The 27,527-nt window shown below is 44.8% G+C and overlaps 1 protein-coding gene across 1 annotated transcript; it reads right to left on the reverse strand.

Moving 5' to 3' along the window:
• Nucleotides 1-1,698: 1,698 nt before the first annotated feature.
• LOC135920084 (nose resistant to fluoxetine protein 6-like) lies at nucleotides 1,699-27,303 on the reverse strand. The gene is made up of 5 exons (XM_070528373.1): nucleotides 27,092-27,303; nucleotides 26,110-26,230; nucleotides 11,744-11,933; nucleotides 10,305-10,447; nucleotides 1,699-2,347 (listed from the first exon to the last, which is right to left on the reverse strand). The coding sequence occupies exons 1-5, from the start codon at nucleotides 27,301-27,303 to the stop codon at nucleotides 2,144-2,146; spliced, it is 870 nt and encodes a 289-aa protein (XP_070384474.1). The 3' UTR covers nucleotides 1,699-2,143.
• Nucleotides 27,304-27,527: the final 224 nt, after the last annotated feature.

The following is a 27,527-nucleotide window of genomic DNA, read 5'->3' on the forward strand; positions in this document are numbered from 1 at the left end:
ATAAAAAGGTGCCCCCAGTGCAGCTAGTTTTGTGGCTGCGGCTGAATTCCTCTCTACAAGTGGGGCAGGGATGGTAACACATTGTGACGGAGACCACATAAAAATGGCAGATTATGTAGATATGACAGAGCCATTGGTGAGCAGTATGTGAGAGCTAGTGCTGTAGCCTTTATTAGTATACTGAAAAATAAAATGTCAGCGCTGGTCCAGGGCTACTTTCCTGGCTCTAGAAGCCGGGCACATTTTAAGGGCTTTGAAAGGTCAGTGTGAGCAAGCTGAGTACCCAAGAGAGCAGCTTGAAGCTTGTGGGCGACATGGCCCTCCAGCACCAAAGGGCACCCATGCTTGCACAGACTTTTGCCGCAGAAACATGAAAATTGAATAGTGTCTTGTTTTTTTCTAGGGATATATGCGTCGTGAATGTTATATATATATATATATATATATATATATATATATATATAGTCATATCACAAGAAGAATATATATATCATATTATCATATCACAAGAATATGTATATATATATATAGTTTGTGTGTGTGTTTGTCTCTTCAAACGTATTAGGCCGCATAATGTTGCATGTCATAGTTCTCCCATGCTCCAGACCTGGCCACTAAGAAGGAATGTGTTTTCACTGAAAACCATTTACCACCGCCGAGGGGCTTGGCGTTCGTAAGGGAGTTTGAAGCTGTTGATAAGAAACACTGCTTTCTTCTGCTAGTCTGTTGTCGGGAATATTTTGCCTGGGAAATACTTCTCGCGCGCAAGCGTACAACATTTTTGAAGCTTGTCTAAAACTGGCCACCCGCACTCCGCATACCTTTCCCTACTTTTCCCTTGTGCCCCCGGTGTACTTGACAGGAAGAGAGGAGGGAAGGAAAGAAGGATATTAGCGGTGAGTTCCTCTTTCCCATTCCTCCGGTGTAGGGTAGCCAACCAAACGTTTTTCTGGTTAACCTCCCTGCCTTCTGCTTTTCTCTTTCCTCCTCCCCCTGGTGGACGTGTGTATTCCTTCTCCAAAAGTGGTGCGCTCTTTTTGCGCAATTTTTCATGGTGGTGCGGTGATGCCACACAAGCGAAATCATCTGCATGCATACGCATAGCTCCTACGCACGTAAAACTAAAACTGTCTAATCGTTGTTGTGGGATTCGTGCATAGATCTTTTTACAGTTACTGCGATGCTGCACGGTGACCATGTTTAAAGTTAATCAAAATTACAAATCCTTCATTTTGATCTCAACCATGTGGCATAAAAGCAAAGAGAGGTTTGATTATTCAAACTTTAAGGCAGACCGCATTGATATTCCAGACTGAAGCTGCCTGCATCTTCTCTCGCTTCGAAGCCTGATTTATTCAAGCATCCTTATACGTGTGAAGTTTCAGAGCGGTGTTTCAGTTAAGTGACACTTGAAAAAAAAAAAGTGAAGACAATTTGTAGTGGCTCTTGTAGAAGTATGAAAGCGTCACAGAAAAAGGAATGACATACGAATGCACTTCAAGGTAAGGAAATTTATTAATTCAAAAATGACGAACACGCTGTTCCGACATCAATTCTGAGATAGTGACTATAAAGTAAAATCGACTAACTTGAACCAAACCGTAGGTGAGGAGCGAAATATCGTTTTTTTTAAATACTGGGTTCCACATTGTTGATAAACGAACTTCCAATACATTTTGAGTAAAATTTTTAGCACGACCACAAAAGAAATTTTCGGAGCGTTCGAGTGAGTTGTAATTTATAAGGGCAGTATGCTCAGTGCATTTGTTTCTTTATTTTCTCCCACTGAACATATAGAAGAGGGCGAGGACAAAGCTGCCAGAAACACGGCTGGAAAACCCTCAACCCCATCAAAACATGGCAAAATGCGTGCCAGAAAACAGAGAGATGGCTCAAGTGACAAAATAAAATAAAAATTAAGATGTGGCTTTAATCACGCGAGAGTCAGCGAAGACAGGCACGCTTAATGAAGACCAACGCTTACAACGTGTGCAGTACGGGCTGATCAATTGAAAGTCGACAATGATAGCAAGCTTACAACTACTTTGACAAATGCTTTAAACCGATCCGTAGGATGTCAATAAAAAGCAGCATTCACAAGATATGCCGCGCATGCAGGATGCACAATTATATGATCTCTAATTCAGGGACTTGTGCAGTCAGAAATCTCAATGCTGTTCGGACGGACATTCGCCGGAGGTAGCTTGTTCTTTCCGTCCCGCCTCCGTCCCTTCAAGATGGCGTCCAGTGCGATCTTGTCTATATTGGTTATGGGACATTCGCACATGATGTAGAAGACGAAGGCGAATAACAAGCTGAAGAACAGCAGTCCAATGGCATCTGTGAGCTGCGTGGCAGAGCAGGGTCATTATCATTCGCACGTAAAGACATTGCTGTACTTTTGTTCTTGTGTATCAGCTATGACAAATTGGAAAGCTTGGTTATACTAACATCGTAGCTAAAAAATAAAAGTGAGCAAAATTGCCACACTAGATAGATATAAAAGCAATCTTCAGTGTGACTATGTGGAAAGGAACAGAAATAATCAAAACGATTATACCAAGAACATTACCGAAGTTGCAAGTACTATACTCATATGAATCGTATTGTAAAGCCACAGCGTTAACTATGACAGGCAATAGCACCGTACCTGATCATACTGACATGTAGAGTTCACAGCAAGACATAAAAGTTGACAAATCCAAAAAGTTATCATTGCATTACATTTTCATAAAAGCAAATCGCGCCACGAAAACACAAAAATTTATTGCCAAAAAGGTCATCATTAAGTTATGTTGCCGTATAAACTACGTCACACAAATTGTGCAGCAGAAGTCACAAATAAATAATCAGGTCACTGTGCAAGAAAATTGCGTAGGTGTTTCATAACGTCTATTTGTCGGGACACGTCCAGGATACAAGCCCTCTCTTTACAGATAATAGACTTCTATCTAAGACGTCTAAGACATCAAGACTCCCACAAACTGTATCGCGATGGTGGTAAAATCCTGAACATTCGATGGGGATGTACTTTGCGTGATGAGGAAGGCTTAGCACAAGTTATCTAAGCACTGCGTAGAAAGTTGGTCGTGCACTCGAAGTCAAGACATAGGCGATGTAATATTGTGTCGATAGCCCGTACAAACTTCACGTTTGGCGAGAAGCGCCCCAAAGGCCTCGAGTCCATGTCGTACACGAGGTACCATTTCGACCACTCATTGTACCATGATGTACTTGATAATTTACAACTGCCCATTTGACGTCTCACGGAGAAAACGCTATGGGTGCCATTTCATTCCAATTATGTTTTGCTGCAGCCACTTTTCCCGCTACTTCATTTCCGGCAATTTCAGCATGGCTTGGGATAGACTGCAGACGAATTTTCAGAATATGATGCGATCGCCAACGTTTTCTTTGCTTCGTAACAAACTCAGAAGTTCTCACCATGAAACAGCATTATATTACTGTCTCCAGGCCTGCTCCGGAACCTGAGTTAATCACCCAGTTGCGACTGTATGCGTTTTTAGCAATTAATATCGCAGCTTTCTAATTGCCGAAAAACTTTACTATTGTAGATAACGTTTTAAGTATTAATTGTGTTTTTGTCGTTGCTTTAGACTCAGTAAAGATGTCGGATGGCAAGGGTAACGGCAGAGAGTATTCTGCTTTTCGTAGGCCCTGCCACTCGTACATCGTACAACAATGAGGTAGTAGTCATTCCATGCATACAGGCATTACGCATACATACAAGAAATACAAACATAATTATCTGTTTTAAGATCCAAACAGTGTAGGTCCAACACAGTAAGATATGTATTATGGACAAAAATGTACAAATGGGTCACTCTGACCTAAAATAAACAATGATAATAATGCAAATAAATGAAAACAGAAGTGAAACAACATACCTTATTCATATAATTTCAGACAAAGCAAGCAAAACATATGGTCATAACATTTTTTTTGCACTTCAATCAAGTTTGTCAGAATAGTGGTCGCATTTGATTAGGCATTTATGAGGGTTGGGAATAACTATATTAGTTGTTTTCTACACCATACCTCGTCCTGCAAAAAGAAACTCTGCAACGCAGAGGCCTGAAATTGCATTACGCGATAATTGAAATGTACGCTTAGCAAAATGTTTGAGCCTTAATTTTCCTGAATTTCACCTTCTAAGTGTATAGCGAGCTCAAGGTCGTATAGGTACGTAGGTCACAGTTAAAAGGCCATGTTTCAAGAAAAACATTTGCCGCGTGATCAGGCTTCCAAGGTTTTCATTGCAACAGACTGCTTGTTTCTATAGACAAATTACGCGGTCCGAACTTGATTTTTGAAGACGTCCCTAGAATGTGCTTCGGATAAATGGAACGGTAAATTTTCTGGAAATGAGCTGCAACCACAGCAGTAAAATATTTCAATAACATGTTATGGCCAGAAACTTCGTAATTTGCTTATGGCGCATTTCGATACCTCCTACGTTTAAAATGTTCCCTTCTTCAAATAGTTGAACTCAGATAGAAGGTAGATAGATATATTTTACTTATAAGAAAGGCAGAGAGGTCAACCTGAGTTAGTGCGCGCTAGTCTGCTACTCTGCACTAGGGAAGAGGGAAGGACAGTGAAAGTACAGGGATGAATGATGATGATAAGAGAAGTAGTGAGTGCTTAAGTATAAATTAGATGGTGGCCCTACTACAGCCGCTCGTCTAGATTTCTGTCATGCAGAAATTTTAACAGCGCTGTAGTCGTCCGCGTTGAAGTTTCAGTGTCAGACCACGGGTTGAGAACAGTGTGCTCCGACAGTGGTTTCCTGCCAATATTGGCTAGGCAATTATCCAACGTCCTTCGCTCCAGCATATACGCTGGGCATTCGGACAATATGTGTTCCAACGTTTCTAGCGTCTGACATTGTTCGCTATCAGGGATGTTCGAGTGGCCAGTAAGGTGTGCGTAGCGGCGGGTGAAAGCAACGCCCAGCTGAATCCTTCATAACAATGATGCTTTGCTCCGCGTAACCATCGGAGGCAAACAAAACTACCTTCTGGGTCGATCACATGTAGGCGTCTCTCGATGCTGTCAGAGTTGGCTATGTATGTCTTTGTAAAGTCCTGCATGAGTGGCTTGATCACTGAGTTGGTGTCAAGTGGCGAGTAGGCAATCCGTACTTCATCAGAGGAAGAGAATGCCGATATTGCCTCACTGTCAGCAAGCTCATTACTAGTCGCATACAATGACCACGATCCCATTGAAAGGTGATCAAATGGTCACCTTGTTTGGCACTGTGATGAAGTTCAGCAATTAGCCGCGCGAGCAGGTAATATGGTCCTTTCTTTAAAACACATTTTAGCGCCTGCAACGCTCGTTTGCCATCGCAGAACACCGACCATTTATGAGGTGTCTGCGTTCTCATAAAACGGACAGCCTCCCGTATTGCCACCACGTTCGCAGCCGTAGATCTCGATTTGAGGACCAGTTCTGCAGCCGTAGATCTCGATTTGTGGTTTGATTTAAATTGCCGACTAATGCCAAGTTGTGGGATAACAAATGCGGCCGTTGTGGCATATGGTGTGACCAAACCATCGGTATATGCTTGTACAGGCCCCCTACATAACGTAAATATATAGGACTGGGTGAGCTGTTTCAAGCCAATGGAAGAAACACGAAATTTTTTCGTCATTCCAGGTATTTGGTACCTCACTAGTGGCCTCGTTAGCATGCACAGACACGTCTCGGGGATGTTGGTGGCCTGGAACCTTGAAGGTATTATGCATGCGTGACATGCAATTGCTTTTGAACAAAGCATATTCAGGGTTGGTTGTTGGAAGTGATGACAAAGGATGGCGTGAGTGTCTGTTCAGTAGGTGATTAGTTCACACAGGTTCACAAGACTTCCATAAATCGATTGGGCAAGCCCGTGCTTCCAATATTGTGCCCTCAGTTGACGTGCATCTAGGCAAGTACTTTTGCAGTACTTTTGCGTGAAGGCTCTCCAGTGTGCGCATACAAGATGACCCCATGTTGGCTAGCATAGGCATGCTGTAGCCTGTGCAGCCCTCGAAAAGTACCTGGTGCATTTGGAGCAAACTTCGTTCAGATGAACCTATCACAGTCCAGATATAACACAAACAACGTGTATGAAGCCTATCAGTTTAGCCCTAAGGGGCGCAGTAACATGTTTAATTTAGCCCTAAGCGCAGTAAGGGTAACATCCAGAATAATGCTTTCTGGCAGTGAGGTTAGGTTGTTTCCGACAACATATTGTTTCCTATTTCAAAAATAGCTTTTAATTACATCATAAGTTTTTCCTCTCAGACCACAAGTTTCCAATTTCAGGTGCAGGATTGTGTGACCAACCGTATCGAAAGCTTTGGATATATCTGAGTAAACTTCAATGGCTAGTTTCTTATTATGAAGTGCAGTATTTATGAGTTGTGTAAGAACAAGAACTGCGTAACACGTTCATCTTTTGGGCCTGAAGCCATGATGATTAGGACACATGATGTTCTATCTATTTAAAAAATGTTGTATACGAAGCACCCTTACAAAAACTGTTTTAATTGCCTTTAGTACAGATATAAGCCTGTAGTTTTGTATGCCGGATCGCTGATCGCTTTTGAAGATAGGCATGATCTTCGCCACCTTCAGTTCATCAAGATACACTCCATTTTCCAGCGAATAGATAAAGTTACACTGTAGATGGATTCCCAGCATATCAATGTTGTATTTCATCAACCTAACAGATATTGCATCAAGTCCTGCCGCCTTACCGAATGAAAGGTTGCTAACTGCTGTAATTATTTCTTCAATTTCTCTGTCATCCAATGCAAAAGTGTTGTTCACACACCCTGGCATCTTCACCGAAGGAGCATCAGCATGTACCTGTCCACCCACCTTAGGCCCTATGGAGGCAAAATAGGCACTAAATAATTCAGCTGTACCTTCGTCCACAGTTTCAGAGAAAGTGCTGGAGACACTCAGAAGTATTTTGCAGAAGTCTTCGGCTACCTCAATTTCACGGCGGCTTTGCCATATGGTGATAGCACTGAACAGGTGCAGCTGTTTGGGTAGTGGAAGGCTTCGCACAATTCGCCTAATTCTAGAGAGAGATTTTCTCGGGTTGAGAGAGCCACAGTATTTTCTCCACCGTTGTTTGTGGAGCTTGTCAAGGTGCCGTAGGGCATGACGTTGAGCCCGACGAGTCGCAGCGACGTTTAATAGTGATTTGGTCCGTCTGCATGTCCGTTCCCATCGACGCCGTATCGCGCGAAGTCTCACTCGTACTGGCCATCAATGGGGGTTTAGTTGCAGGCGCGCTGAGCTCTTTTGTTCTGTCGTGAAAACGTGGCGCGATGACATATTCAATATTACATGGTGATTGCACAATTTTACAGGCGGTCTTCACACATTCCTGTTACGTTGGCTGGTCGACGCAACCCACAGTGTGTGGAGCTGGGCAATGTGACGATTTCAACTGAATTTATGTTGGCAGATGACTACTTCCACGCGTGTCATGATCAGTGCACCATCGTGTAGCAGAGAGCAGGCGCTTCAAAGCAGTTATACGTTTCTTATAAATACGCGAAAAAACTAGGATATAAGAAGCGCACACCACACCATGAGCGAAGACTGCCACTGTTTATTTTTGGAAAGGAAGCAGCATACATATATTTCATTCCGGAACCTGTGCAGTGGTCCGCATTATCACTCTCACATGTACCGATAAGCATAATAACGTAAAATATTATCTGCTGGGTAACAGTGTACACAGGATTGCAACAGGCGATCACCAAAATAACCATGAGCCATTTTTACAGCATCTTCACAGAGAGAGAGATGACAAAAAAATAAAAAATAAACAGGAAGACACCACCAATATGTGAAGAAAACGGATATGGCACTTAACAAATAACCAGTGTAAAGGCGAAGGATGAGGACATAAAATTGTTTGAAGAAAGCAAAAAAGGCAGAAAAACAAGAAAACGCCACATAATAATAAACGTGGAATATCACACCTATCAACAAATGTGCACATGACGTCATGAAAGCATGACGGCTCGAATTGCGGTTGAAAGCGCGGTTGCGCATTCTAGGTTTCCCAATTCGAACCAGATGGTCTCTCTGCTTTTCTTGGAGAGGGTCCTTTTTCGCTTCCTCTGGAAAGGGACAACTGTCTGAGTAGCTCGGCAGGTGCTCAAGTTGCCCAAGCATAAGGGAGTACTCGGAATTCCTGACCTGGGCATCGTGGCTACTGCACTACACGTCAGGTGAACCTAGGTAACTCTTCACTCGGACTAGAAGCTTTACTTCCTTTTTTCTTAGAACCCAACTCCGTTTATTTTCGCAGAACACATTTCTCACTGAGTGCCGCGCTCAGATTGACCGTTCACCATTTAGGCGATGGCTGCCAATTCTCTGGTAGGCTTCCACAAGGTTCACCACGCCATCGACCTAGTTTCAACTCCATTCCAAGAACTAGTCGATATCCTCACCCCAGGTCTCACCCCGCATTGCCAAAGGTACGATCTGTCCATCCACAAGCCAACCTGGAAGCTCATTAAGGCCAGTTTCCTCGATGCTAGGCGAGCCAGGTTCATGTACCGCCTGGTGCGAGGGTGCCTGCCGTTGAGTTACAGGCCCTTCACAACCGTCCCGGCTCGTGGAGTGTGCCCTCTTTGTGGCGGTCGCGAGGACTCGGTTGATATCTTTACGCACTGTTTGCTTCCTGCAGCTCTTCTCCAAAGGATTGCTAGTCTCTTTAAGCTCCCAGGTTTTCCATATCAGACTGTTCGATTTTTGCACCCTTTGCCTAAACAGGCGATCAACCAGTTCGTGCTTCGTCTTGTCGAGTGCTGATACCAAGTTTGGTTGGCATGCTGTGATGCAGTTTTCGGGGAACGGGCGCCGGGCCTTCATGAAGTAGTTGCGAAAGCACGGAAGGAGGTCTGGCTTCATCTCACGCGGGAGCGGCATCGCTTGGCCGAAAAAAAAGTTTCTCGAAGTGTGGGCTCGTCCTCCCATGATTTTTGATGAGTCAGCTGGAAAGCACTCCATTAAGTTATGATGCATGTTCCTAAGGTCACTCGACTCGACCGTGTGTGCATCGATGCACGGAGTTTTGTTTCACTCAGTGGAAATCCGAGCCACAACCGGTCGTGGCGCACCCTTATGTGGTCGCGCTGCTCCGCGGATGGCTTTGGTGGTCTCCATGGTTGTATGCCTTGACCTCTTTCGTGTCAAGCCAGCACGAGGGTCAGTCAGTCTTGCGTCCTGTAAGACCGACACGGCGCGCCGTGTCGGTCTTACAGGACGCACAAACGCACAAACGCACAAACAGCGCTGTTTGTGCGTTGAGTACAGTAACTCAATTGTGCTGAACCCCAGCAGCCCCCTTTTTCGGGATGGACCGTTGGCCCGAACCAAAGCCCCCCGCCCAGTCAGCCCGAGTAGAGGGGGAGCGCCGGGATCAATGTACCGAATGATGCTGGGTTGATGAGTACATAAAAGCTCTGAGACGCGGCACCTCCGAGTGCCAAGTCCTCTTCCCATCTGACAACGGCACTCGTTCACTCGATTACGAGGGACAACGCCGACGCTCGCCGCAGGAATTGGCGCCTAAAAGCTGCGCTCTAATATATTTGGTACAGATGATCCCATTCGCTAGCTGTCCGGCTACTCCTGAGGAAACACTCCGCTCTCTTCGACACCTGGCTCATCTGAACGTCATTCTTCATGGTCGTGGGCATTCGCGCTTGGATACAGCGCCCAAACGAACAATTTTGTAAGATGAATTTGCTTTTTTACGCTCTTAGTGATTCTCCTGATAGCTGAATAATTACAGCACAAAACGACGCCACGATCTTAATTCAAGTAGGGAAGTAGAGAGTGGTAGAATCAGATGCGAGCACATGTTGCCTGGCCACTAAATGCATGGCTGAGCGCCTCGTAGACTTTCCCTGCGCGTAAGCCACTGCGTCTCATCGCCCACTCATCTCTAACCGTAAAATACTTTTAAATAGTTGCATGCCTATCGAGGTTCGCACACGCAGTGCAGTATACGATGGTAGACTGCCGCAGAATGTCTATCGCTTGATTTTCCCGATATTGGTTAATTGAATATCGAACAAAGTACCTGGAACCTGCTCATGAATTTGTCGAGACCTGCATAATCTATTTAGCGGAAAAGTGAAGTAAGTGTCGTCGAATCAGTTTTTTGTGTATTCTCCCGTTATGAGGTGTGTAAAATTTCCGCACAAGTGAATTAATTAAGCTCCGAAAGCACCTCGTTTTATGTTCGCATGTCTCACCATTGTCCACTGGTCCAGGGCTCTGAATTGCCTCGTGGTGATCAACTTGGTGTACAGCACGTAAGGGTGGACGAGGTAGAGGGAGAAGCTCAGCTTGCCCAACGGCATGAAGGCTCCCATGCTCAGGAACCGATTCACGAGATCTGGCCATGGGAGACGCAGTAACAGAACACAGCGCTGCACGATTGTCTAGCAGAAATAGATACCCCTGGGCCCTGGAGACTTAACAGAAAAAGGAAAATCGCATAGAAAGGCAGCGTCAACCAGAAAATTGTACAAGAACATGGGAAACCTCCCGATACAGCTTTCTGTTGCTTAATACTTTCTGAAAAAAAAGTTTTTCTGAGCGTGAAAGAAACTCGGCAATGCACGCAAAATTGACGCGTGACTGGCCGCTCGAGGCATTTTGCCTGTGTTCGCGAGTTTCTTTCAGGCTCAAAAAACACATCTGTACCATGTTTTGAGCAAGAGAAAGCTGCATTAAGGTTTCCCATGTTGCTCTACAATTTTCTCATTGACACTTTTCATCTATTTATAATATTTCAGGAGTTGAAATGTTAATTAAGGGTAATTATGTAATTATGCTAAATGTAAAAAATAATCTCTGTATCTCCAACCGACGGGAAACAGCATTGCCTTGGTTGTGTCCAGCTACGTAGCATCTGCATATATTTAAATCTTTGTGCATGATAGTTAGACATCCTGTATATGAAGCACACAATAACTTAGAGCAATGGAGCCAGCGCATACATAAAATGACATGGTATGGTGCGCGACAAGCATATGAGAGCTAGGTTTCTTAGGTGACGTGTTTTCTCTCTTTCTTCACTTTCACTAAAACTTAACGAAACACGTAAATTGGGAACATCTTTGTAACTTGAAAACATTTCAATTTCCCCATTTTGTCCTTGGCTTCAGTGAATGCTGGTTTGCTTTAATAAATCACTTTACTACTAGAAGTAATAATGTTAATGATAACATGGTAGAAATAAGCAACGAGTGTTTAACTCATTGGCTATGCAATAGAAGGAAGAAAGCTTACATATGTACTAATCGAAGTATAATACAGCACAACGGTCGATATGTTCGCTTACAGGCACGGTGAAAGTCGCTAGCCCTTCACTTGTCGACAAACTGCACGAAGCCTGCCTAGTCGCCTTGCCAGCTCTCCCGCTCATGTGTTCTTGGTCAAAGCGGGCGGCCTCAGAGCAGAGATTCTCGCTTCGTGAAGGAATATTTTCAGCGCAGACAAGACGACCACACAAGTACTCACACACGAAGGCAGAACCAGTGCTGACTGACAGCGGATCCGATGTACTCGTGTTCCTTGCGCCGAGAACGTTCGCTCATAACGAAATGAATAGCCTATTCCGAGATCAATTCTGCTGTTTCACTATTACTGCGGGAATTCAAATTGCGCAGCAACGCGCGCGTCATACCTGCCGTCCCTGTGATGCAAGAGTGCAGCATCCAGGTGACCGAGACACTCCAGAGCAGGGGATAGAGGCAGGCGTACAGGGCCGCCAGGGCAGGGTCGTAAGGAATCGCCGCCGAATCCCACGCGTAGGGAAACAAGCACACCAGTGTTGTGATCGCGACAGCCACGACCCACAGCACTGCGACACGCACCTGCACGTGTAGAGATTAGAAGTCGGGTGTCGCGATTACTCATCGACAATCGGAAGCCACGGTAATAAACTTGCTTAAAAATGCTTGCTTCCGAAATGAACGGATGCTTCGCGGACTGATGCGGGCTATATGTACGCGGATAGACGCTTCGCGATGGGTGCATTTATTATGCCGAAATGAGCCAAATCAGGTGTAATTGGTCTGCGCAATAAATATAATGAAATTTATTATGAAGACCGATCTGTTATCACGATCGGTCATAGAAACAGCGCTTCATTCCACTCAACCGCTTCCATGCCGGTGAGCACAATGAGTTTGAATTCTGCCACTCATTCCCCTAGGGCGCATCGCACAGCTTCGCTCGCTCGCGACGTGGAGCCAAAGTGTGCCTCACTCAGAGATTCGCGCAAGGGACCTTCACAATCATGTAAAAAAGCAAAGTATCACGGCAGCTCGAGCAGAATTCAGTGGGTAAATACTATACCTGATAGCTGCAGGTTATGTAAGTGCAGGGCGGAAAAAACCATATTCAGAACATTTATCTACGAAACTCGAATGGTGTGTTTTTCGAGTTTAATAGAATGCGATTATTTTTGGCCGAAGTGTTTGCGAATATCGCGACCGAATAGAGATATCTATTTGTTTAAGTGACATCATTGCATACGTAGATCGTAGAGAAGATATATGTATATATATATATATATATATATATATATATATATATATATATATATATATATATATATATATATATGTATATATATATATATATATATATATATATATAAGAAGATACAGGTACAGAAGATATATATATATATATATATATATATATATATATATATATATATATATATATATATATATATATATATACTATAAAAAAATCCGAACATAGTCCATCTCATGATCGCTGTTGACGTTAAGGCGATCAGCATAGAAACAATGTAGAAACAAGCCGCATTGTTAAACACACCTTTAATCGCAATCAGTTACAGACGAAGTAGCCTACGAATGATAATCGCATTATTACATACATGCACCACAGCGCCACCACGGACCACATCATATACTCCTTGCTATACCACAATGAAATGTTCCCTAAACGTGGTCTCATAACCACAGCCAGTTTTATCCCCCTGGCACTCTATAATTAGGGTTCAGCATATCAGACAAATCAATGGCGGCGCGATTGCATAGGCGTGTTTTTCAGGGTTACAACTCTTATTCATTGTCGGCTAGAAGAGCGGGCATTCTCACTTTATCAGTCGGACATGCACTTGTGGAATGCGTTCGCAGCAAGTTAATGGAAGTTAGAAAAAGTTCACTGACGATTACGACACTCCCTAATACGAGTTCTGAGCGCACCTGTTTAGGTATTTTGAACTCGCAATATATTGAGTCAAAGAATTTTATTCCGAATGACAGGGTCCTCTCGGCCGCGGGTCTGCCTGCGCTCGTGCAGCTTCTTTAGCAGCAGCAGCCGAAGAAGCATTTCCACTGGTTGCGCCGCACATTGTTCAGAAAGAAACCGTGAACGCGGTAACGCGTGGTACGCGCGTAGCGCAGTCCATAGTGGCTGTTTCGCAGGTGAAATAGCGCATGCGCAGTGGGTCCAAAGTCCACGTCAGTACTTTGCTTCCATAGATGGTATTGCTGGACGTGCTCGCCGCATGCCTAGTCGCCGCCGTGTAGCACGTCTTATGCGACACTACGTTTCCTCCTCACTTTTTAGAGATGCTATCACCCTTCGTTTCCTCCTAACCCTCACACCACACTCTTTTCATCCGCTTTCCTCCTCGCGCTCTCTTCTCTCTCGCCGTCTTTCTTCCCTCGATACGCTCCGCGTTCGCTCTTTTATGCTTCGCAGTGCTCGTTCGCTCGGTTACGCCGACGTTCAACGCAGGAACGGGCGCCTAAGTGTACGTTCGGAAAAAGAAGCCATTAATCTCTCATTCCCTGCGAGCGCCCTGGACGTAGTAGAATGCTGTTCTTGTTAGAGAGGTGTTCGGTAATCAACCCCATCCGGCAGAGTGGATCACCCTGTTTGAACATTTTGTAGTGCTCAGGAAGTTTTAATACGTGTCAGCAGTCACGTTAAGGCAGATGCATTTTAGCGTTGTGTAACTGCTTGTTCAGAAAAAATCCAATAAGGAAAACTGAAACACTGTGGCACTCCCCGCTATAACATCCATTTGTTGCACTTTTGGAAGCCGTGTGGCGCGAGGTTAATTCGACCCAGCACCAAACAATGTTTAATTCTTTTCTTTCTTTAATGGTCGGGTCAGATGCCAGAGACACAGACAAACATGGACGCGGTAATCGGAAAGGGGCAAAGTATCCTCAGAATACTAATCGCAATAAAAAATTATGTAGAGCTCCCGCATGGCGAAATGTCACGCAAAGCGTTTCGCAGCAAGTTGCGTGGCTATCCAATATTGTTTGGGTTTCCGCAAAGTGTTACCACATGTATCGGCGTGTTTGTCTGAGGCAAGAGTGTGTGTGACGACAGCATCAAGTCGACGACGACGACAGCCTTGCCCGCAAGCATCTTACCATTTTGGCATTACCGGGTTAGCGGAGACGTAGATGGCGGACGGTGATGATATTGACCTCCCATTCAAAACGGGGCCGGCGAGAAATAGTCATCTATGGTCTACTTGTGCTACTTAAGTTAGACTACGTGCGGTACATTGCGGTCTAGCATATTGCCTATCTGTTTTAGATATTTTCTCTGTATTCATGACATTGCATGTCAATGGCTGCCGAGCGACTGCGGAATTTTCGGCAACGCCACGCAAATGAAGCTACTCGCTGGCTCATAAAAAACATCAGGGGATGCCTGTATCCCTCTCAAGGACGAATGCTGCGGGCCAACTTAATCACTTGCTCGCCGCATCACACTTATTTCTCACTACTTCACGAGTTTCTCGTTAAAGAAGTGTGGTTGTCTCATCATCAACATCATCAGCCTATATTATGTCCTCTGCAGGACGAAGGCCTGTCCCTGCGATACACAATTTCCCCTGCCCTACGTCAACCGATTCCAACTAGCACCCGCAAATTTTCTCATTTCGTCGCACCACCTAGTCTTCTGCCTTCCTCTACTGTGATTCCCTTCTCTTGGTACCCATTCTGTCACCCTAATGGTCCAACGGTTATCTAATCTGCACATTAGATGACCTGCCCAGCACCATTTTTATCTCTTAATGTCTATTAGAATATCGTCTAAACCAGTATGCTCTCTGATCCAAACCGCTATCTTTCTGTCTCTTGAAGTTATGCCTAGCATTCTTCGTTCCATCGCTTTTTGCGCAGTCCTTAACTTGTTCTGAAGATTCTTTGTCAGTCTCCAAGTCTCTGCCCCATATGTCAGCACCGGTAAAATGCAAAGATTGCATTATTCCAGTTTTCTGGGACCCTTGCAGTCGATAGATACTTCATACAGAGAGCCGCCAGTTTTCCTAGCATTATGTCTCCTCTTTCTTATATTAAATCCACTGTTATTCCATCATCTCCTGCCGCTTTTCCCCGTTTTATACCTTGCAAAGTCATTCTGATCTCATATATAGTTATAGGAGGAGTTTATGTATGCTGTTCATGATTGTTTCGAATAGAGTACTCCTGAGTCCTCTGGGTACTCTACATTGTAGTTTCTTGCCTGGCTAATGCTTTGAAACAATCCTGTGTGCACAAGGCGGAAGAAAGCTTTCGGTCACAAGTATCGCGCCTCAGTGCAGCTGGATATGTCTTATGTTTGCAGGTTAGTGTCGCGGAAGGCATACTTAAGAAAGTTAGAAGAGCTGGTCACGCAAGGACACAGTTCGCAGAAGGATAAAGTCGTGACAACGTAAAGAAGGCAGTTATTCCATATCTTCATGGAATCTCGCACAACCTTAAGAAGTTTGGCCGGAGTGCAAATGTTGATGTTTTTTCCGCGCATAGAAAACTGGGGTCACCGAGGAAGCACACTTGCGCTGTCTTCCAAGGAAAGGCCCAGTGTAAAACTAATCACAGACAGCGCTTCACACAGTGTGCCCAATGTGTCGTATATGAGATGCCTATCTCATGTGGCAAAATGTACATTGGGCGATCCGGCCGATGCAATAATGGTCGGCTTAGGGAACACCACAACAATGTTAACAACACTATTCAAGGTGATCTAGTTGTGCACTGTCGCGACTGGGTGTGTAAACCTGTCTTCGACAAATGTAAGATTATATCTAAGAACAAATCAAGCCGTACTAGACAAATTATACAGTCTGTCGCAATTTCACGCACGGGAAATAACTCCGTCAGGTGTCACTCGATAGCCTTGTGTGAAAATTAGCTGACCTACCTTGATTCAAATGCCAGGATGCGACAGCTGTACGAGCAGGTTTTGTGTGCATGCGTGATGTTCTTGTTCATTTTTTTGTCAAGTATTCTCTCTATAAAAAGCTGCGCACCGGGAAAAATAAATATTTTTCACCAAAGTCAGCGCTGTGTCTCTGTACTTTGTGTGCCTCCTTTGTCTTTGTCGGTCCTCACGATGTAGCTTTTCACTATGTTTAACCAACAAGGCCAACCAGTTACTCTGCTCAACTTCTTCCACTCGCAACACGTACCGTTAGTAAGCGGAAAGTTTCGTTCGCATGGGTAACACCACCGCAACTAATAAAGATGAAAGAAAGGCGTTCTGCACGCAATATGAATACAGAAGAAAGAGCATTCCCACAACAAAAGAGGTCTCGTTATTCACTGAATGGAGAGGACAACTGCGAAGAATAAAATATTTTTTAATCGCAATCCATAACCCACAAACAGGAAGCCACGTAAGCAGCTCTTGTGAAGGATAAAAGAGACGCCATGACCCTGGCAGCATCACGAAACACGGTCACTGAGATATGCGTGGACATTCATCAAGCACGTCAGATGCCATGCTGACCAATCTGATGCTCTCAGGAGGGAAGTAATGTCTAAATGCTCTTGACTGAATAACGGTTTACAGCATTTAAAAGTTTTACAAAACGAACTGACATTTTCCTTCCTTTCTTTCTCTTTTTCAACCCCGGACAGGCAGAATTAGCCTTGCTCAAAATAACAGAGTTTGAAATCGCAGTCGCCGCAACTGATGCACTTGAAATAGGAGCACGAATAGATCCAATCCTGTTTCACGTGCACCCATCGCAGCAACTGTGATTTCAAACACACGCGGTTATAGTAGTTTCCAAAAACGCGCCACGAAAAGAACTTCATTACCCATGGGCTTTAGCTTTTGTTGACTCCTTCAGCGCCCCCCCCCCCCCCCGCCCCTTTGTGGTTTTGCCCGATATCTGTCCCCCATCCACTGGGCAGCATCAAAGAAAAGTTTTTTTTCTCGCCACATATGCGGCATTTGGAATGGAACTGACGCTGTATGCTCCGATGCGTAACCAAGAACTCCTGGATGTGCTAATCACTACGCCATACCGATGGCCTAAACTATAATGCATGTGGTGTTCTGTTGTTGAGCACGAGCTCGAGAATTCTGTTCTCGGCCGCAACGGCCGTAATCCGCATTGAACCAATTACAAGAACGCACGCGCAGCCAGGCCTAGGTACGAATTGTAGAACCAATGGCGATCCAAATAATCGCAAGTCCTTCACTACGGCGTCTCTCGATAGTCCCAATGTAGAGCTCCGGGCTGAAATTTCCCAAAATAAGAGTCCGCATAAGCTAGCTGCACTCACTTTGTTTCACAAAGTTCGGCGACATGAATCTTTAGAGTAAGTAGTAGTTTTCATATACATAAATTACACTGCAAACAAGCATTACGGTTCCTAGCGGGGGCAGCACGGCATTCTATTCAAATAAAGAACCGCAACTCCAATTATAAAGCGCTTCACGCTTTGCAAAAATGAAATTTTGTGTAGTACTTATACTGACTTGATTACTTATACTTCCACGGAGCCCGGTGTCATTATCAATGTTATGAAACTTGATCCGAGCAGTATAAACGACGGCGCTGCGGCGACACGAGCTGCGGTGGACGGCGGCGCAATGTGAAATTATGGAGCAAGCAAACTTCTTCAAGTGGATGCGCCAGGTGCACTGATGAATCTCCGATCATTATAAGCTGTTATCGCTCTTTAACGCCTCATGCATCCGCGTCGAACCATTATCAACCATGATTAACCATACTCTGGCGGACCCGCCGTGGTTGCTTATGGCTATGCATGGTGTTGGGCTGCCAAGAACGAGGTCGCGGGATCGAATCCCGGCCACGGCGACCGCATTTCGAAGGGGCGAAAGGCGAAAACAACCGTGTACTTAGGTTTAGATGAATGTTAAAAACCCCAAGTGGTCCACATTTCCGGTTGCCTCAACTACGGCGTACCTCATAATCGTAGCTTTGGCACATGAAAGCCCCCATACTCTGGCGGCGGCTGCGTATGGCGCAGCTGCGCGGACCTGCAATGTTGCCGCGTAGTTCGCGCTGAAGCGAGAGACAGCGTGAAGGTGAATTAATTACCTCGCTGCTGTGGACCTTATCTTAAAGGCGATCGTCTTACGGGACGGGTTTCTTCGTTAGGTAGGCATTGAAGCGCTCATGCATTTAAAACGGTAGGCAAATTTCGCGATTTTGTAGAGGCTATTAAACATATTCACCGCAACTGCACTTTTTCTGGCGAGAAGGGACGTTTGCTGAGTGTCGGGCTGTCCGGTTACCTCAAGCCGATAGGACGACAGACTGCTTACGGAGGACGAGATACACAGGGCATTTTAAAGCGTCGGCTTTTCTTAGCTCATTCTTGAGTTTCGTGTCGTCAGCGCCGTCCGCAGTTTTATCGAAATCCCACAAGGTGCCTCTTCGAACTGTGTTACCATGGAACACAGGGGTGTCTATGTAGGGGGGTTCCTAGAGTTGTTGGAAGTGTACCTTGCCTCAACCATCGTGAGGTTTCAGAACAACTTTTATCTACAAAAATGAGGCTTATGCATTGGATCAAGTGTGGCACTGGTACTCACTGAGATCTTTTTAGCCGAATGTTTGTTGACGACCGCATAGCTCATGTCTTTAGATACGTAGACGACTTTTTAATCCATCTAAATACTAACTTTTATGATGATCATGAACAGGTAGCGAAATAAAATCTTCAGTCTTTCAAATCCACAGCCATCAAGTTGAATTTCACCTTTGAATTGCCCGAGAATACTTCTTTGCAGTTTTTAGACATAAGGCTGCTCTTTGATGATAAGGATCACCTATGTTGGAGGTACTCGCCTCGTTCAAATAAAGCACTTCTGCCGTTCGATTTATGTCGATCTAAGCTGGGCAAAAAGGGCATTGCGGTGTCATGCGTGAGGTCATTCCTTGCCAAGTCGTGTCATCATAAGGTCCAATCTAGCTTTTTCTCCCAAGTGAAACGTCTCCGCAATGCAGGGTTTCCGCAGGCCCTACTTCAGGCCATAGCTGAGCCGCTGTTGAGAGCCACATGCCACCATGCCATCGACACTGGGGTTGAGTTAGGAGAAAAGATGCAACGGCGAAAATTTGAGGTAAAGTAATATGTCCAAGAGGGTGGCCGGAAAATTTGGTGTTGATGTCATTTTTTGAGCGCAGTGCAAGTTGTAGGGTTCATGCACTCTTTCTAACGTAGATAAAGCCAAGAGTGATGGATGTGGTATAAAACACAGACACACGCATGTACCATGTAGTGCAGAGGTGGTGTAGGAGTTTCCGCTGACCTGTGGAATGTTCTATGTCCGGCAAACCGGAAGATGTATTAAAAATCGTTGAATGGAGCACTCTACCTGATTACATAATGGCAGCGGAAAGCGTTTGCCAGTTCATTGTAGGTCATGTGCGAAGAAATGCAAGCCGATGTTTGAGAAAACGAAGGTGTTAGGGCGAACAAACGACCAAAGGGCACGTGAAACCTTCGAAGCTTTTTTGATAGCAAGATATGGCCCAGATAGGTGCGGCAGCGAACCATCAATCAATCTTTTCAAGAAAGACCTCGACTTTTTGGCGTAGATAGGGGTTTGGCGAGGGAGCCTTTTATGGTCACGCAGTCATGATATAACTTAGGCATGTGCATAGTTCAAACAGGCAGCTTGTGTGATTTGAATAAACGAATTGTTAGTCTGCATTCGTCCTGTCTTCCTCTACCTCGGCGTCTCGTCCCCAGCGCAGTTTAAGTTCACGAAATAATGTCTTACCAACAAGCCTCCCAACACACTCTCCTCGAGTATAGCACTTCTAGATAAGCCCAACTGACAATCAGGACGTCTGCATAAAAAACAAAACAAAACAAAAAGAACATCAGATTTCAGTATGTCCTTATTATCCATGAATTCGAAAACGCCGTCGAACGCCAGCTGCTGCCTAGAGGACGTGTTCCAGTGGGTCTCCTTCTTCAGTTACGCAGTACTGAGTCCGCTTTATCACATCATCAGTGGCTTTCTGGATGACCGGCGCTGGAATTCTATGGCAGACATTTGTTACCTTTGCCTTGAGCTAATCTGACGTCCGTCTCGATTACGTCAGCACTATATTTTACATAACCCCCCAAAAATAAATCGATTGGAGAGAGGTCGGGTGATCCAGCTCGCCAAATTACAGGCCCGTGTCTTCTAATCTTCTAATATGTTGTGCATGAAAAGTAGGATCCAGCCAGTTTCGGGCTCGGCTGCTGCTGTGTGCTGGTGCTCCTCCTTGGTGATACCACAGAAGTAGAAAACATGACAGTGGGACTTCGCTGATAACTCATCCACCACTCTTCAAAGATTTTGTCCATGTAACGCTGTCCAGTCAGTGTGTGATCGAAAAAGATGGTACCGATTATATCCCCGGCATAAATTCCGCACCACACAATGAACGACCACTCGTACTGGTGTCGATTGCGCATTGCGCAGTGTGCATTGCAGCCCTTCCAATAGCGTGCATCATGCAAACTTACCTAGGCGCTTCTGCGAAATTCGGCTTCATCTGTCCACATGATCCTGCTCAAAAAGTCTGGTGACTCATCGCCTTTTGTGAGGACCCAATTCGAGAAATCCAGACCATTCTACAGGTATCTATCCTTCGAGCATTGGTGCTGGTTAAGATGGTACAGGTGAAGAGGCACGCATTAGAATGCTCCATACTGATGACTTGGAAATTGGTACCTGGGGGGCCACGTCCCGCATGCTAGCATGATAATTTGCGGCCATAAATGCTAGAACATCCATGCATAGGCTAGGACTCCAAGGTGGAGTCCTGCGACGCTATTTGTTCAAGTTGCCGGTTTGTCTCAGGTTTTCATAATTTCTGGTGATAGTCGATGCGTTTGGTATATCACTACGCTTCCATAGCGGATATATATTTGCTGCCTTCCTCTTGTTGCCATTTACAGCTCCCAAGGCAATGATAATGTTTATCTTCTGCTCATTAAAGAGCCATGGCAATTGGGACGAAACAAAACGAACTGTTAAACCTTTGTAACTGACGTCGTCAAATCGCTTTTGCGGTGATATGTTTTGTGGCAAAAAAAGTTACAAAAATACCCTCCCTCCACTTTATCTACGCTAAGACAACAGCTATCACAGCTTGTTTCCAAGTAAATCCAAACGTGTCGCGTTACTTCAGCCAGGGCGTAGCAGATAAGGAACAAGCTAGAACACAATGTTTTTTTTCTTTATTCCCTTTATATCGTTATGGCTAACTCGGCGGCAGCCTGTTCGAGGTCGCCGCTTTATGATGCGGGCAGCAGTGCAGTAACGTGGTATTTTCCATATTTAGCGGGGTTTCTTTATCAGTCTGGAGCATTAGCACGCAATTTGTACGTCACTGGAAACACCGCAGTTAGATGTCCCTTGGTTGTGCGTACAAACTCCTCATTGACACTTTGATAATTAGTATTGTACGTATCGAGTTAAATAATTATTTTATCTTACGTAATTAAATCTAAGTAACAAAAAAATACTGGCAGCTACTCCAGTGAACTGTGAAAAATTTGCACTAGGTTTTCTCCGAGTGACGCGTTGCTCTTGTTTTAATTTTGGTACACGATAGTTAATTGGTATACCCTGTATATATTTATGACCTCTGCTGCAAGTGAGCAAGTTTCCATCCCTAATAAATGTTAAAAATTATTAGAAGTGTTTTTCTGAGTCGTTAGCACTGCTTACAGGAAAGTGAAGCAATAATAGGGCACATATCGTTCACGTGCATTTCCAACGCCGTTGATAAAAGACTCTGCCGAAGGGGTCACTAAAGTCTACAAGACTTTTTTTTTCAGGGTCAAAAAAGCACGCAAAGCAATTGGCAGCGAGGTTTATATACAGCAACATATTCATTCTCAAGGCATAAACTATCCATACCTTTAGAAATAATTTTTAATTGACCAGCTCCATCTCTTTAAAAATATATTAAACTTTATCCTATACATACGTATATTTAAATATATTTTATGTGTGCATTATGTTTACAGTGGAAATTTAAAACAATGTTGAAGTGAGTAAATACGGATGAGGCATGAGCCACTGGCGCTTCTAATGCGCTTGTCCTCCTATTATCAGGATTTCAGAAAATAAAGCGAAACTATACATATAAGAATTAAAAGCCTTCAACGTCCGCGCCAACAGTGATGCCGTAAGCTATCAGCCACCTTAAAATATTAAGTGAAAAGGTCGAGACAACTCAAAAGATACCTTAGGTGATGTGGATGATAAAACTCTGGCAACGACACTTTGGGGAGGGGGGGGGGTAGGCTTCGGCTTCGTGGGGGGGGGGGGGGGGTGCTCTGCTCCATCCGGAAGGCGCTCCGTAGTCTGCGCCTATGATGATAGATATGCAAACTGCCTCTCCCGCACCCCTCTCTCACGCACTTACAGGGTGTCGTGCTACGTGGAGTGCGCACAAACCGCCTGGTGGTTCCATCTCCCCTGAACAAATTCTACCTTACTCTCTACCCTACTCCTTATTGCCCAAATTGCAACATAAAGGCAACCTACTACACATCATTTGGTTTTGTACAGGCAATCCCCCAATAAAAATAATTACAGGCACATACTCAGATGCAGCACAATGGCAGGCCACCCTGCTCTACCCGGATCCTTACTGCCAGAAGTGGCTAGTGGACCGGGCCAGCAGAGCTTCGGGAAAGCCAACGGTAGCCTATCTCTCTCTCTCTCACCACACGTTTCGCGTGGCAAATAATCTCCGTGATGCGCATTATCTATATTTGCCGCGACATGTCATCATTCGAACTTCATGATGCTCTTCACGGGGCGTTTTCGTCTAACTTTTTAATAATGGGGCTGCCTTAAAAATTACATTATGGGGTTTTACGTGCCAAAAGCACTTTCTGGTTATGAGGCACGCCGTAGTGGAGAACTCCGGAAATTTCGACCACCTGGGGATCTTTAACGTGCACCTAAATTAATTGCACCTACTCTGCCCTCGGCACGTTCTGTTTCGATATTACCTGGATTGCCTGTTTCGATATACCTGGAAATTAGGTGATAAAGACTAATTCCGATCACGTGCAATTTTCAATATTTTTTAATGGGGCTCCATTAGAATGCGAGTGCCTCTGAATTTGCCAATCAAGCAACTGCCCCCAGGGTATTAAGGAAAAATGAAAATTAATGAATGTTCGTCAGCTCTCTGAAACTCACATTATTACGAGTAAAGTATGTCTGCCTCGCATTACAACTCCTCCACAGAACTGCCACGTATGCTACGCTCATAGCCGTCTTTCGTTCTTTAACTCTTTCCAGAACGGTGGTTACCTCAGAAGACCACCTTTTCAAAATGTTTCTTCAGCGCCCCACAGTGGTAAAATTCATTACCACTAGTGCCGGTTTCTTTGCCTCAAGCAGATGCCACCAGAAGAATCAACGCTTTGCTCTCCTTTGCGAAGGAGGCAGGCATCCTTCCTTTCACCTAACCCCGACCCCTATCTTAGGCCACGGGCCGTCCCTTCTAATAAAAGTTTCAATCAATCAATTTGCTACTTTCTTGCTGTTCATACCAGGTGGAACCACCTCCGTATAACCTCCTCCTTGGTTATATTGCTTTTTTGTTTGTTTACGTGCAGCAATTGAAATGGAGCCACGCGCGATTGATCCCAAGCTTTTTTACAAATCTCAACGTGAGTACATTCCATGCTCAAGCTTTTTTACAAATCTCAACGTGAGTTCATTCCATTCTCAAGAACAGACGCTGCAACGAAAATTCGTGTGCTTGCAAATGAAGCCATCAAAACTTTATGGAACACACCCAGCTTAAAGCATACACGTCTACACCCACTGGACCCATCCCTTCGACTTCGACCCCCACCTGGACTCTCTCGACTCGAAACAGCAGTACTTTGCCGACTGTGGCTTGGTGTCGCCTACACCAGATCCTTCGCCTTCCGAGTCGGTATGGACGACAGCGCGGCTTGCAGACACTGCGGCGGTGAAGAGACTATCGAACACGTGCTTTGCCACTGTCCTCGATACAGCGCGCACCGGGTGTCTCTAGCGACCGCGTTGGCACGCCTTGACGACAGGCCACTTTCAGAACAGTCAGTTTTGGAATGCCGACGTGAACTGTCGTCGCAGCAAAAGTCGGTCAAGGCTCTGTTGACTTTTCTACGTGACAGTGGCCTATTAGAAAGACTATAATGGCCCCATTTCATCCCTTTTCATATTTTTTGTCACGCTTTCATTTTTGTCATTCCCTTCTTTCCGTCTTTGCTTCCCCTTTCCCTTCCCCTAGTGCAGGGTAGCAAACCGGACGTTTTAAGTCTGGTTAACCTCCCTGCCTTCCTCTCATTTGCATCTCTCTCTCTCAACGTGAGTACACATATTATGGCGTCAATAATTATATAATTTATAGCTTGCATGTGCAGAAGAGCTGCTGTACAATTGACACGGAGCGTCAGGGCCTAATTGTGCTGTGGATGAGCATTACGATGGTGGTCAGCTGAGGTGACCACCACGCCTGAAGGGCTACAGACTATAATCAAAACATGAATTTTGTTGACAAATTCGACCAAAGAAAGAACCAATATCAGATTGATCGGAAGTTAAAAAAAAATGGTGGCACCAAATTTTTTCCATTTCCTTGACTGCTGCATCGTGAACGCCTTCCTAATGTACACTGAACTGTAAGGTGTTCAGAAGATGAGCTTGAAATATTTTAGAAGAGATATAATCTGTACATTGACCGCGGAAGCACAAGTCTGTTCCCTAAAAGGAAGACACTCAAGCAGCCGTGTAGTAGAAATAAAGAGGTGATATGTAGCTCCAGTTGTCCGGGCCGCAGAATCAATGCACCAACCCAAGAGGTGCATGCCGAGGCGGTGTGCAAAATGCAGCATAAAAGCAAACCCATCAAGGACGACATGGATATGTCAAACGTGCAACGTTCCTCGCTGTCTAAGAGAGGACAAAAAATGTTTTGCCGAGTTTCACATAAAGTGAACGGAGACCCCATTCCAGCACGGTGGTTACCTCAGGTGACCACCTCAGATCACCATTGCTGCCATATGTAAATGTTTTTAGTTTTGCTTATATCTATTTTCAGAGTGGCCTTGCGCAGTTTGTTCAATAAAATTTAGTTTTCTTGCAAAAACAAACTTCTGTGCCTCAAAGAGTTAATGTGTCGTCTAAAATCCCAACCTATATTAGGATTGTAGCCTCTACCGCCATCACGGAAAGCTATACTAGAGCCATACTAGAGCCCTGCTGCGCTTCCTAAAGACGGCTGGACTACGAGACTGGGATTCAATGCGCTGCGACTGTGTTGTGCGTGCGCACGTATCCCTCGTTTTACCATTTACACACATCCACACGCACATACAAAGAATTAGGGATGTATATCTATAGGCATGTTTCATAAAATTGACGCACATCATTACAGGAGTGATAAGATAATTATCTTGCATTTCTTTTTTTTTGCTACCTGCGCATCAGATATATGGGGTGAGGAACCACGCTATTGCAGTGCGGATGAATTACATGCTCGTAGATGACGCGCCACTGTTTATAGATGCAGATGTCTGAGGCTGTGCATAAGGCGAGAGAATGTCCTATGTTGTCTTCCACTTCCTCCAATGTATAGGATAGCAAGCTTCCCGGCTATTTCTCGCTCTCTCTGCCTTAGAAGTAATAATTATGTAAAAAATATTAAAAGCTCTGTGGATCGGGGACATTTAACCACATGACCAAAGGACTCACCCGTGTAGTCGACCACAGCTTTTTGTTCACGAATACGTAAGCTTCGAATACACCCACAACGAAAGAGACGAAATGTTGGTGAGGCAGCATGTAGACGAGACGGATATGATCAGAAGTGCTCCTGTAAAAAAAAAAAGGAAAAGAGAAGCATTGAACGAAAATATCCTCCAATTATTCAACCCTTCCCACTTCATCACTTGTGATCAGTGTTCACTTTTCAAAAGTGAGAAGTGAAATATAACTCCGCCTCCTCTCAGTGTCAATATCTCTTAATAAAACTATTCCCGCAGCAATATTAGAAAAGAATGTTCACATCCTCATGCTACTCCTGTGTGGGTGTCACGCGATAGGATCGGCCCATCTACATATTTTATTATGCCATCTACGAAAACGGCTCGCTTGACTCTGCGTCGATATCACCGACGTGCTGGTGCAGTGCGCTGTGTGACGTAGAAAGTTCTAGTGCGACATTGAAAACATGTAACAACATCTAACGCCTTCGCAGACTGTGTGACAGCGCCCACAGAAACAGTTCTGTATTGTGTGTGTGCTTTTCTGTTAGTGTTCTTTTCTTCTCATCTATGACATCCTTTTCCCACTTCCAGGTACAGGGTAGCCAACAGAAGTATTATCTTGTTAACCTCCCTTTCTTTCCTTTGCCCTTCATGCTCTGTAGCGATAAAGACTTTTTTTTCGTTTACGACAATCGATGGTTCACGTGACAATCTTTGCTAAGTCGAGCTTTAATAGCTGAGCAGAAGACTTAAGGACAAAAGGAAGACAAGACAAGGACATCGCTCCTGATCCTTGTACTTTTTCTTGTCTACTTTTTTTCCAGCGTTCACAGTTAAGCTGACAAACTCGCCTTAGCCACGAACCAACTAGCTGATGTGAATATTATTTGGACGCTCTATACTTTTCCTTTTCAGGCTATACTGAAATTATTTTGTCTCTCACGGAACGTTGATGCATGGAAACTTACTCCATCTGCAGCGATCCCATGAAGATGAAGGCGCCATAGCGGTAAGAGTAGACCTGCACCGCAACAGCCACGGTTGCTGCTGCAGACAAGACCACCAGGAACACTCCTCCAATCAGGGCCTTCCTGTTTTTCAGTTTCGTGGGTGCGTCAGGTGACAAGAGAACAAAAAATGGCTGTGGCTTAGGTAAGGTTAAGCCCAGGATGCGAAGCATACTAGCCTTTATTTTAGTTGTTGAACCACTGTTTAGCCTGGTGAACTGCTGTTGCTTGGCTATATTTGGTTCGGCTAGACGAAGAAACAACTCATGCATTACTTCTTCGCCTTCAAGAGTGGAACGCGACAGCGTTCCCGTCGACCCGCCAAGGGGTGTAAGACAATGGGCTACAGGGCAGCGACTACGCGCCCCGCATTGGACGCGGTGAGCGTCGAGCAAAG

Source organism: Dermacentor albipictus, unplaced genomic scaffold, assembly GCF_038994185.2.
Source record: "Dermacentor albipictus isolate Rhodes 1998 colony unplaced genomic scaffold, USDA_Dalb.pri_finalv2 scaffold_11, whole genome shotgun sequence".
Classification (NCBI taxonomy): Eukaryota; Metazoa; Arthropoda; class Arachnida; order Ixodida; family Ixodidae; genus Dermacentor; species Dermacentor albipictus.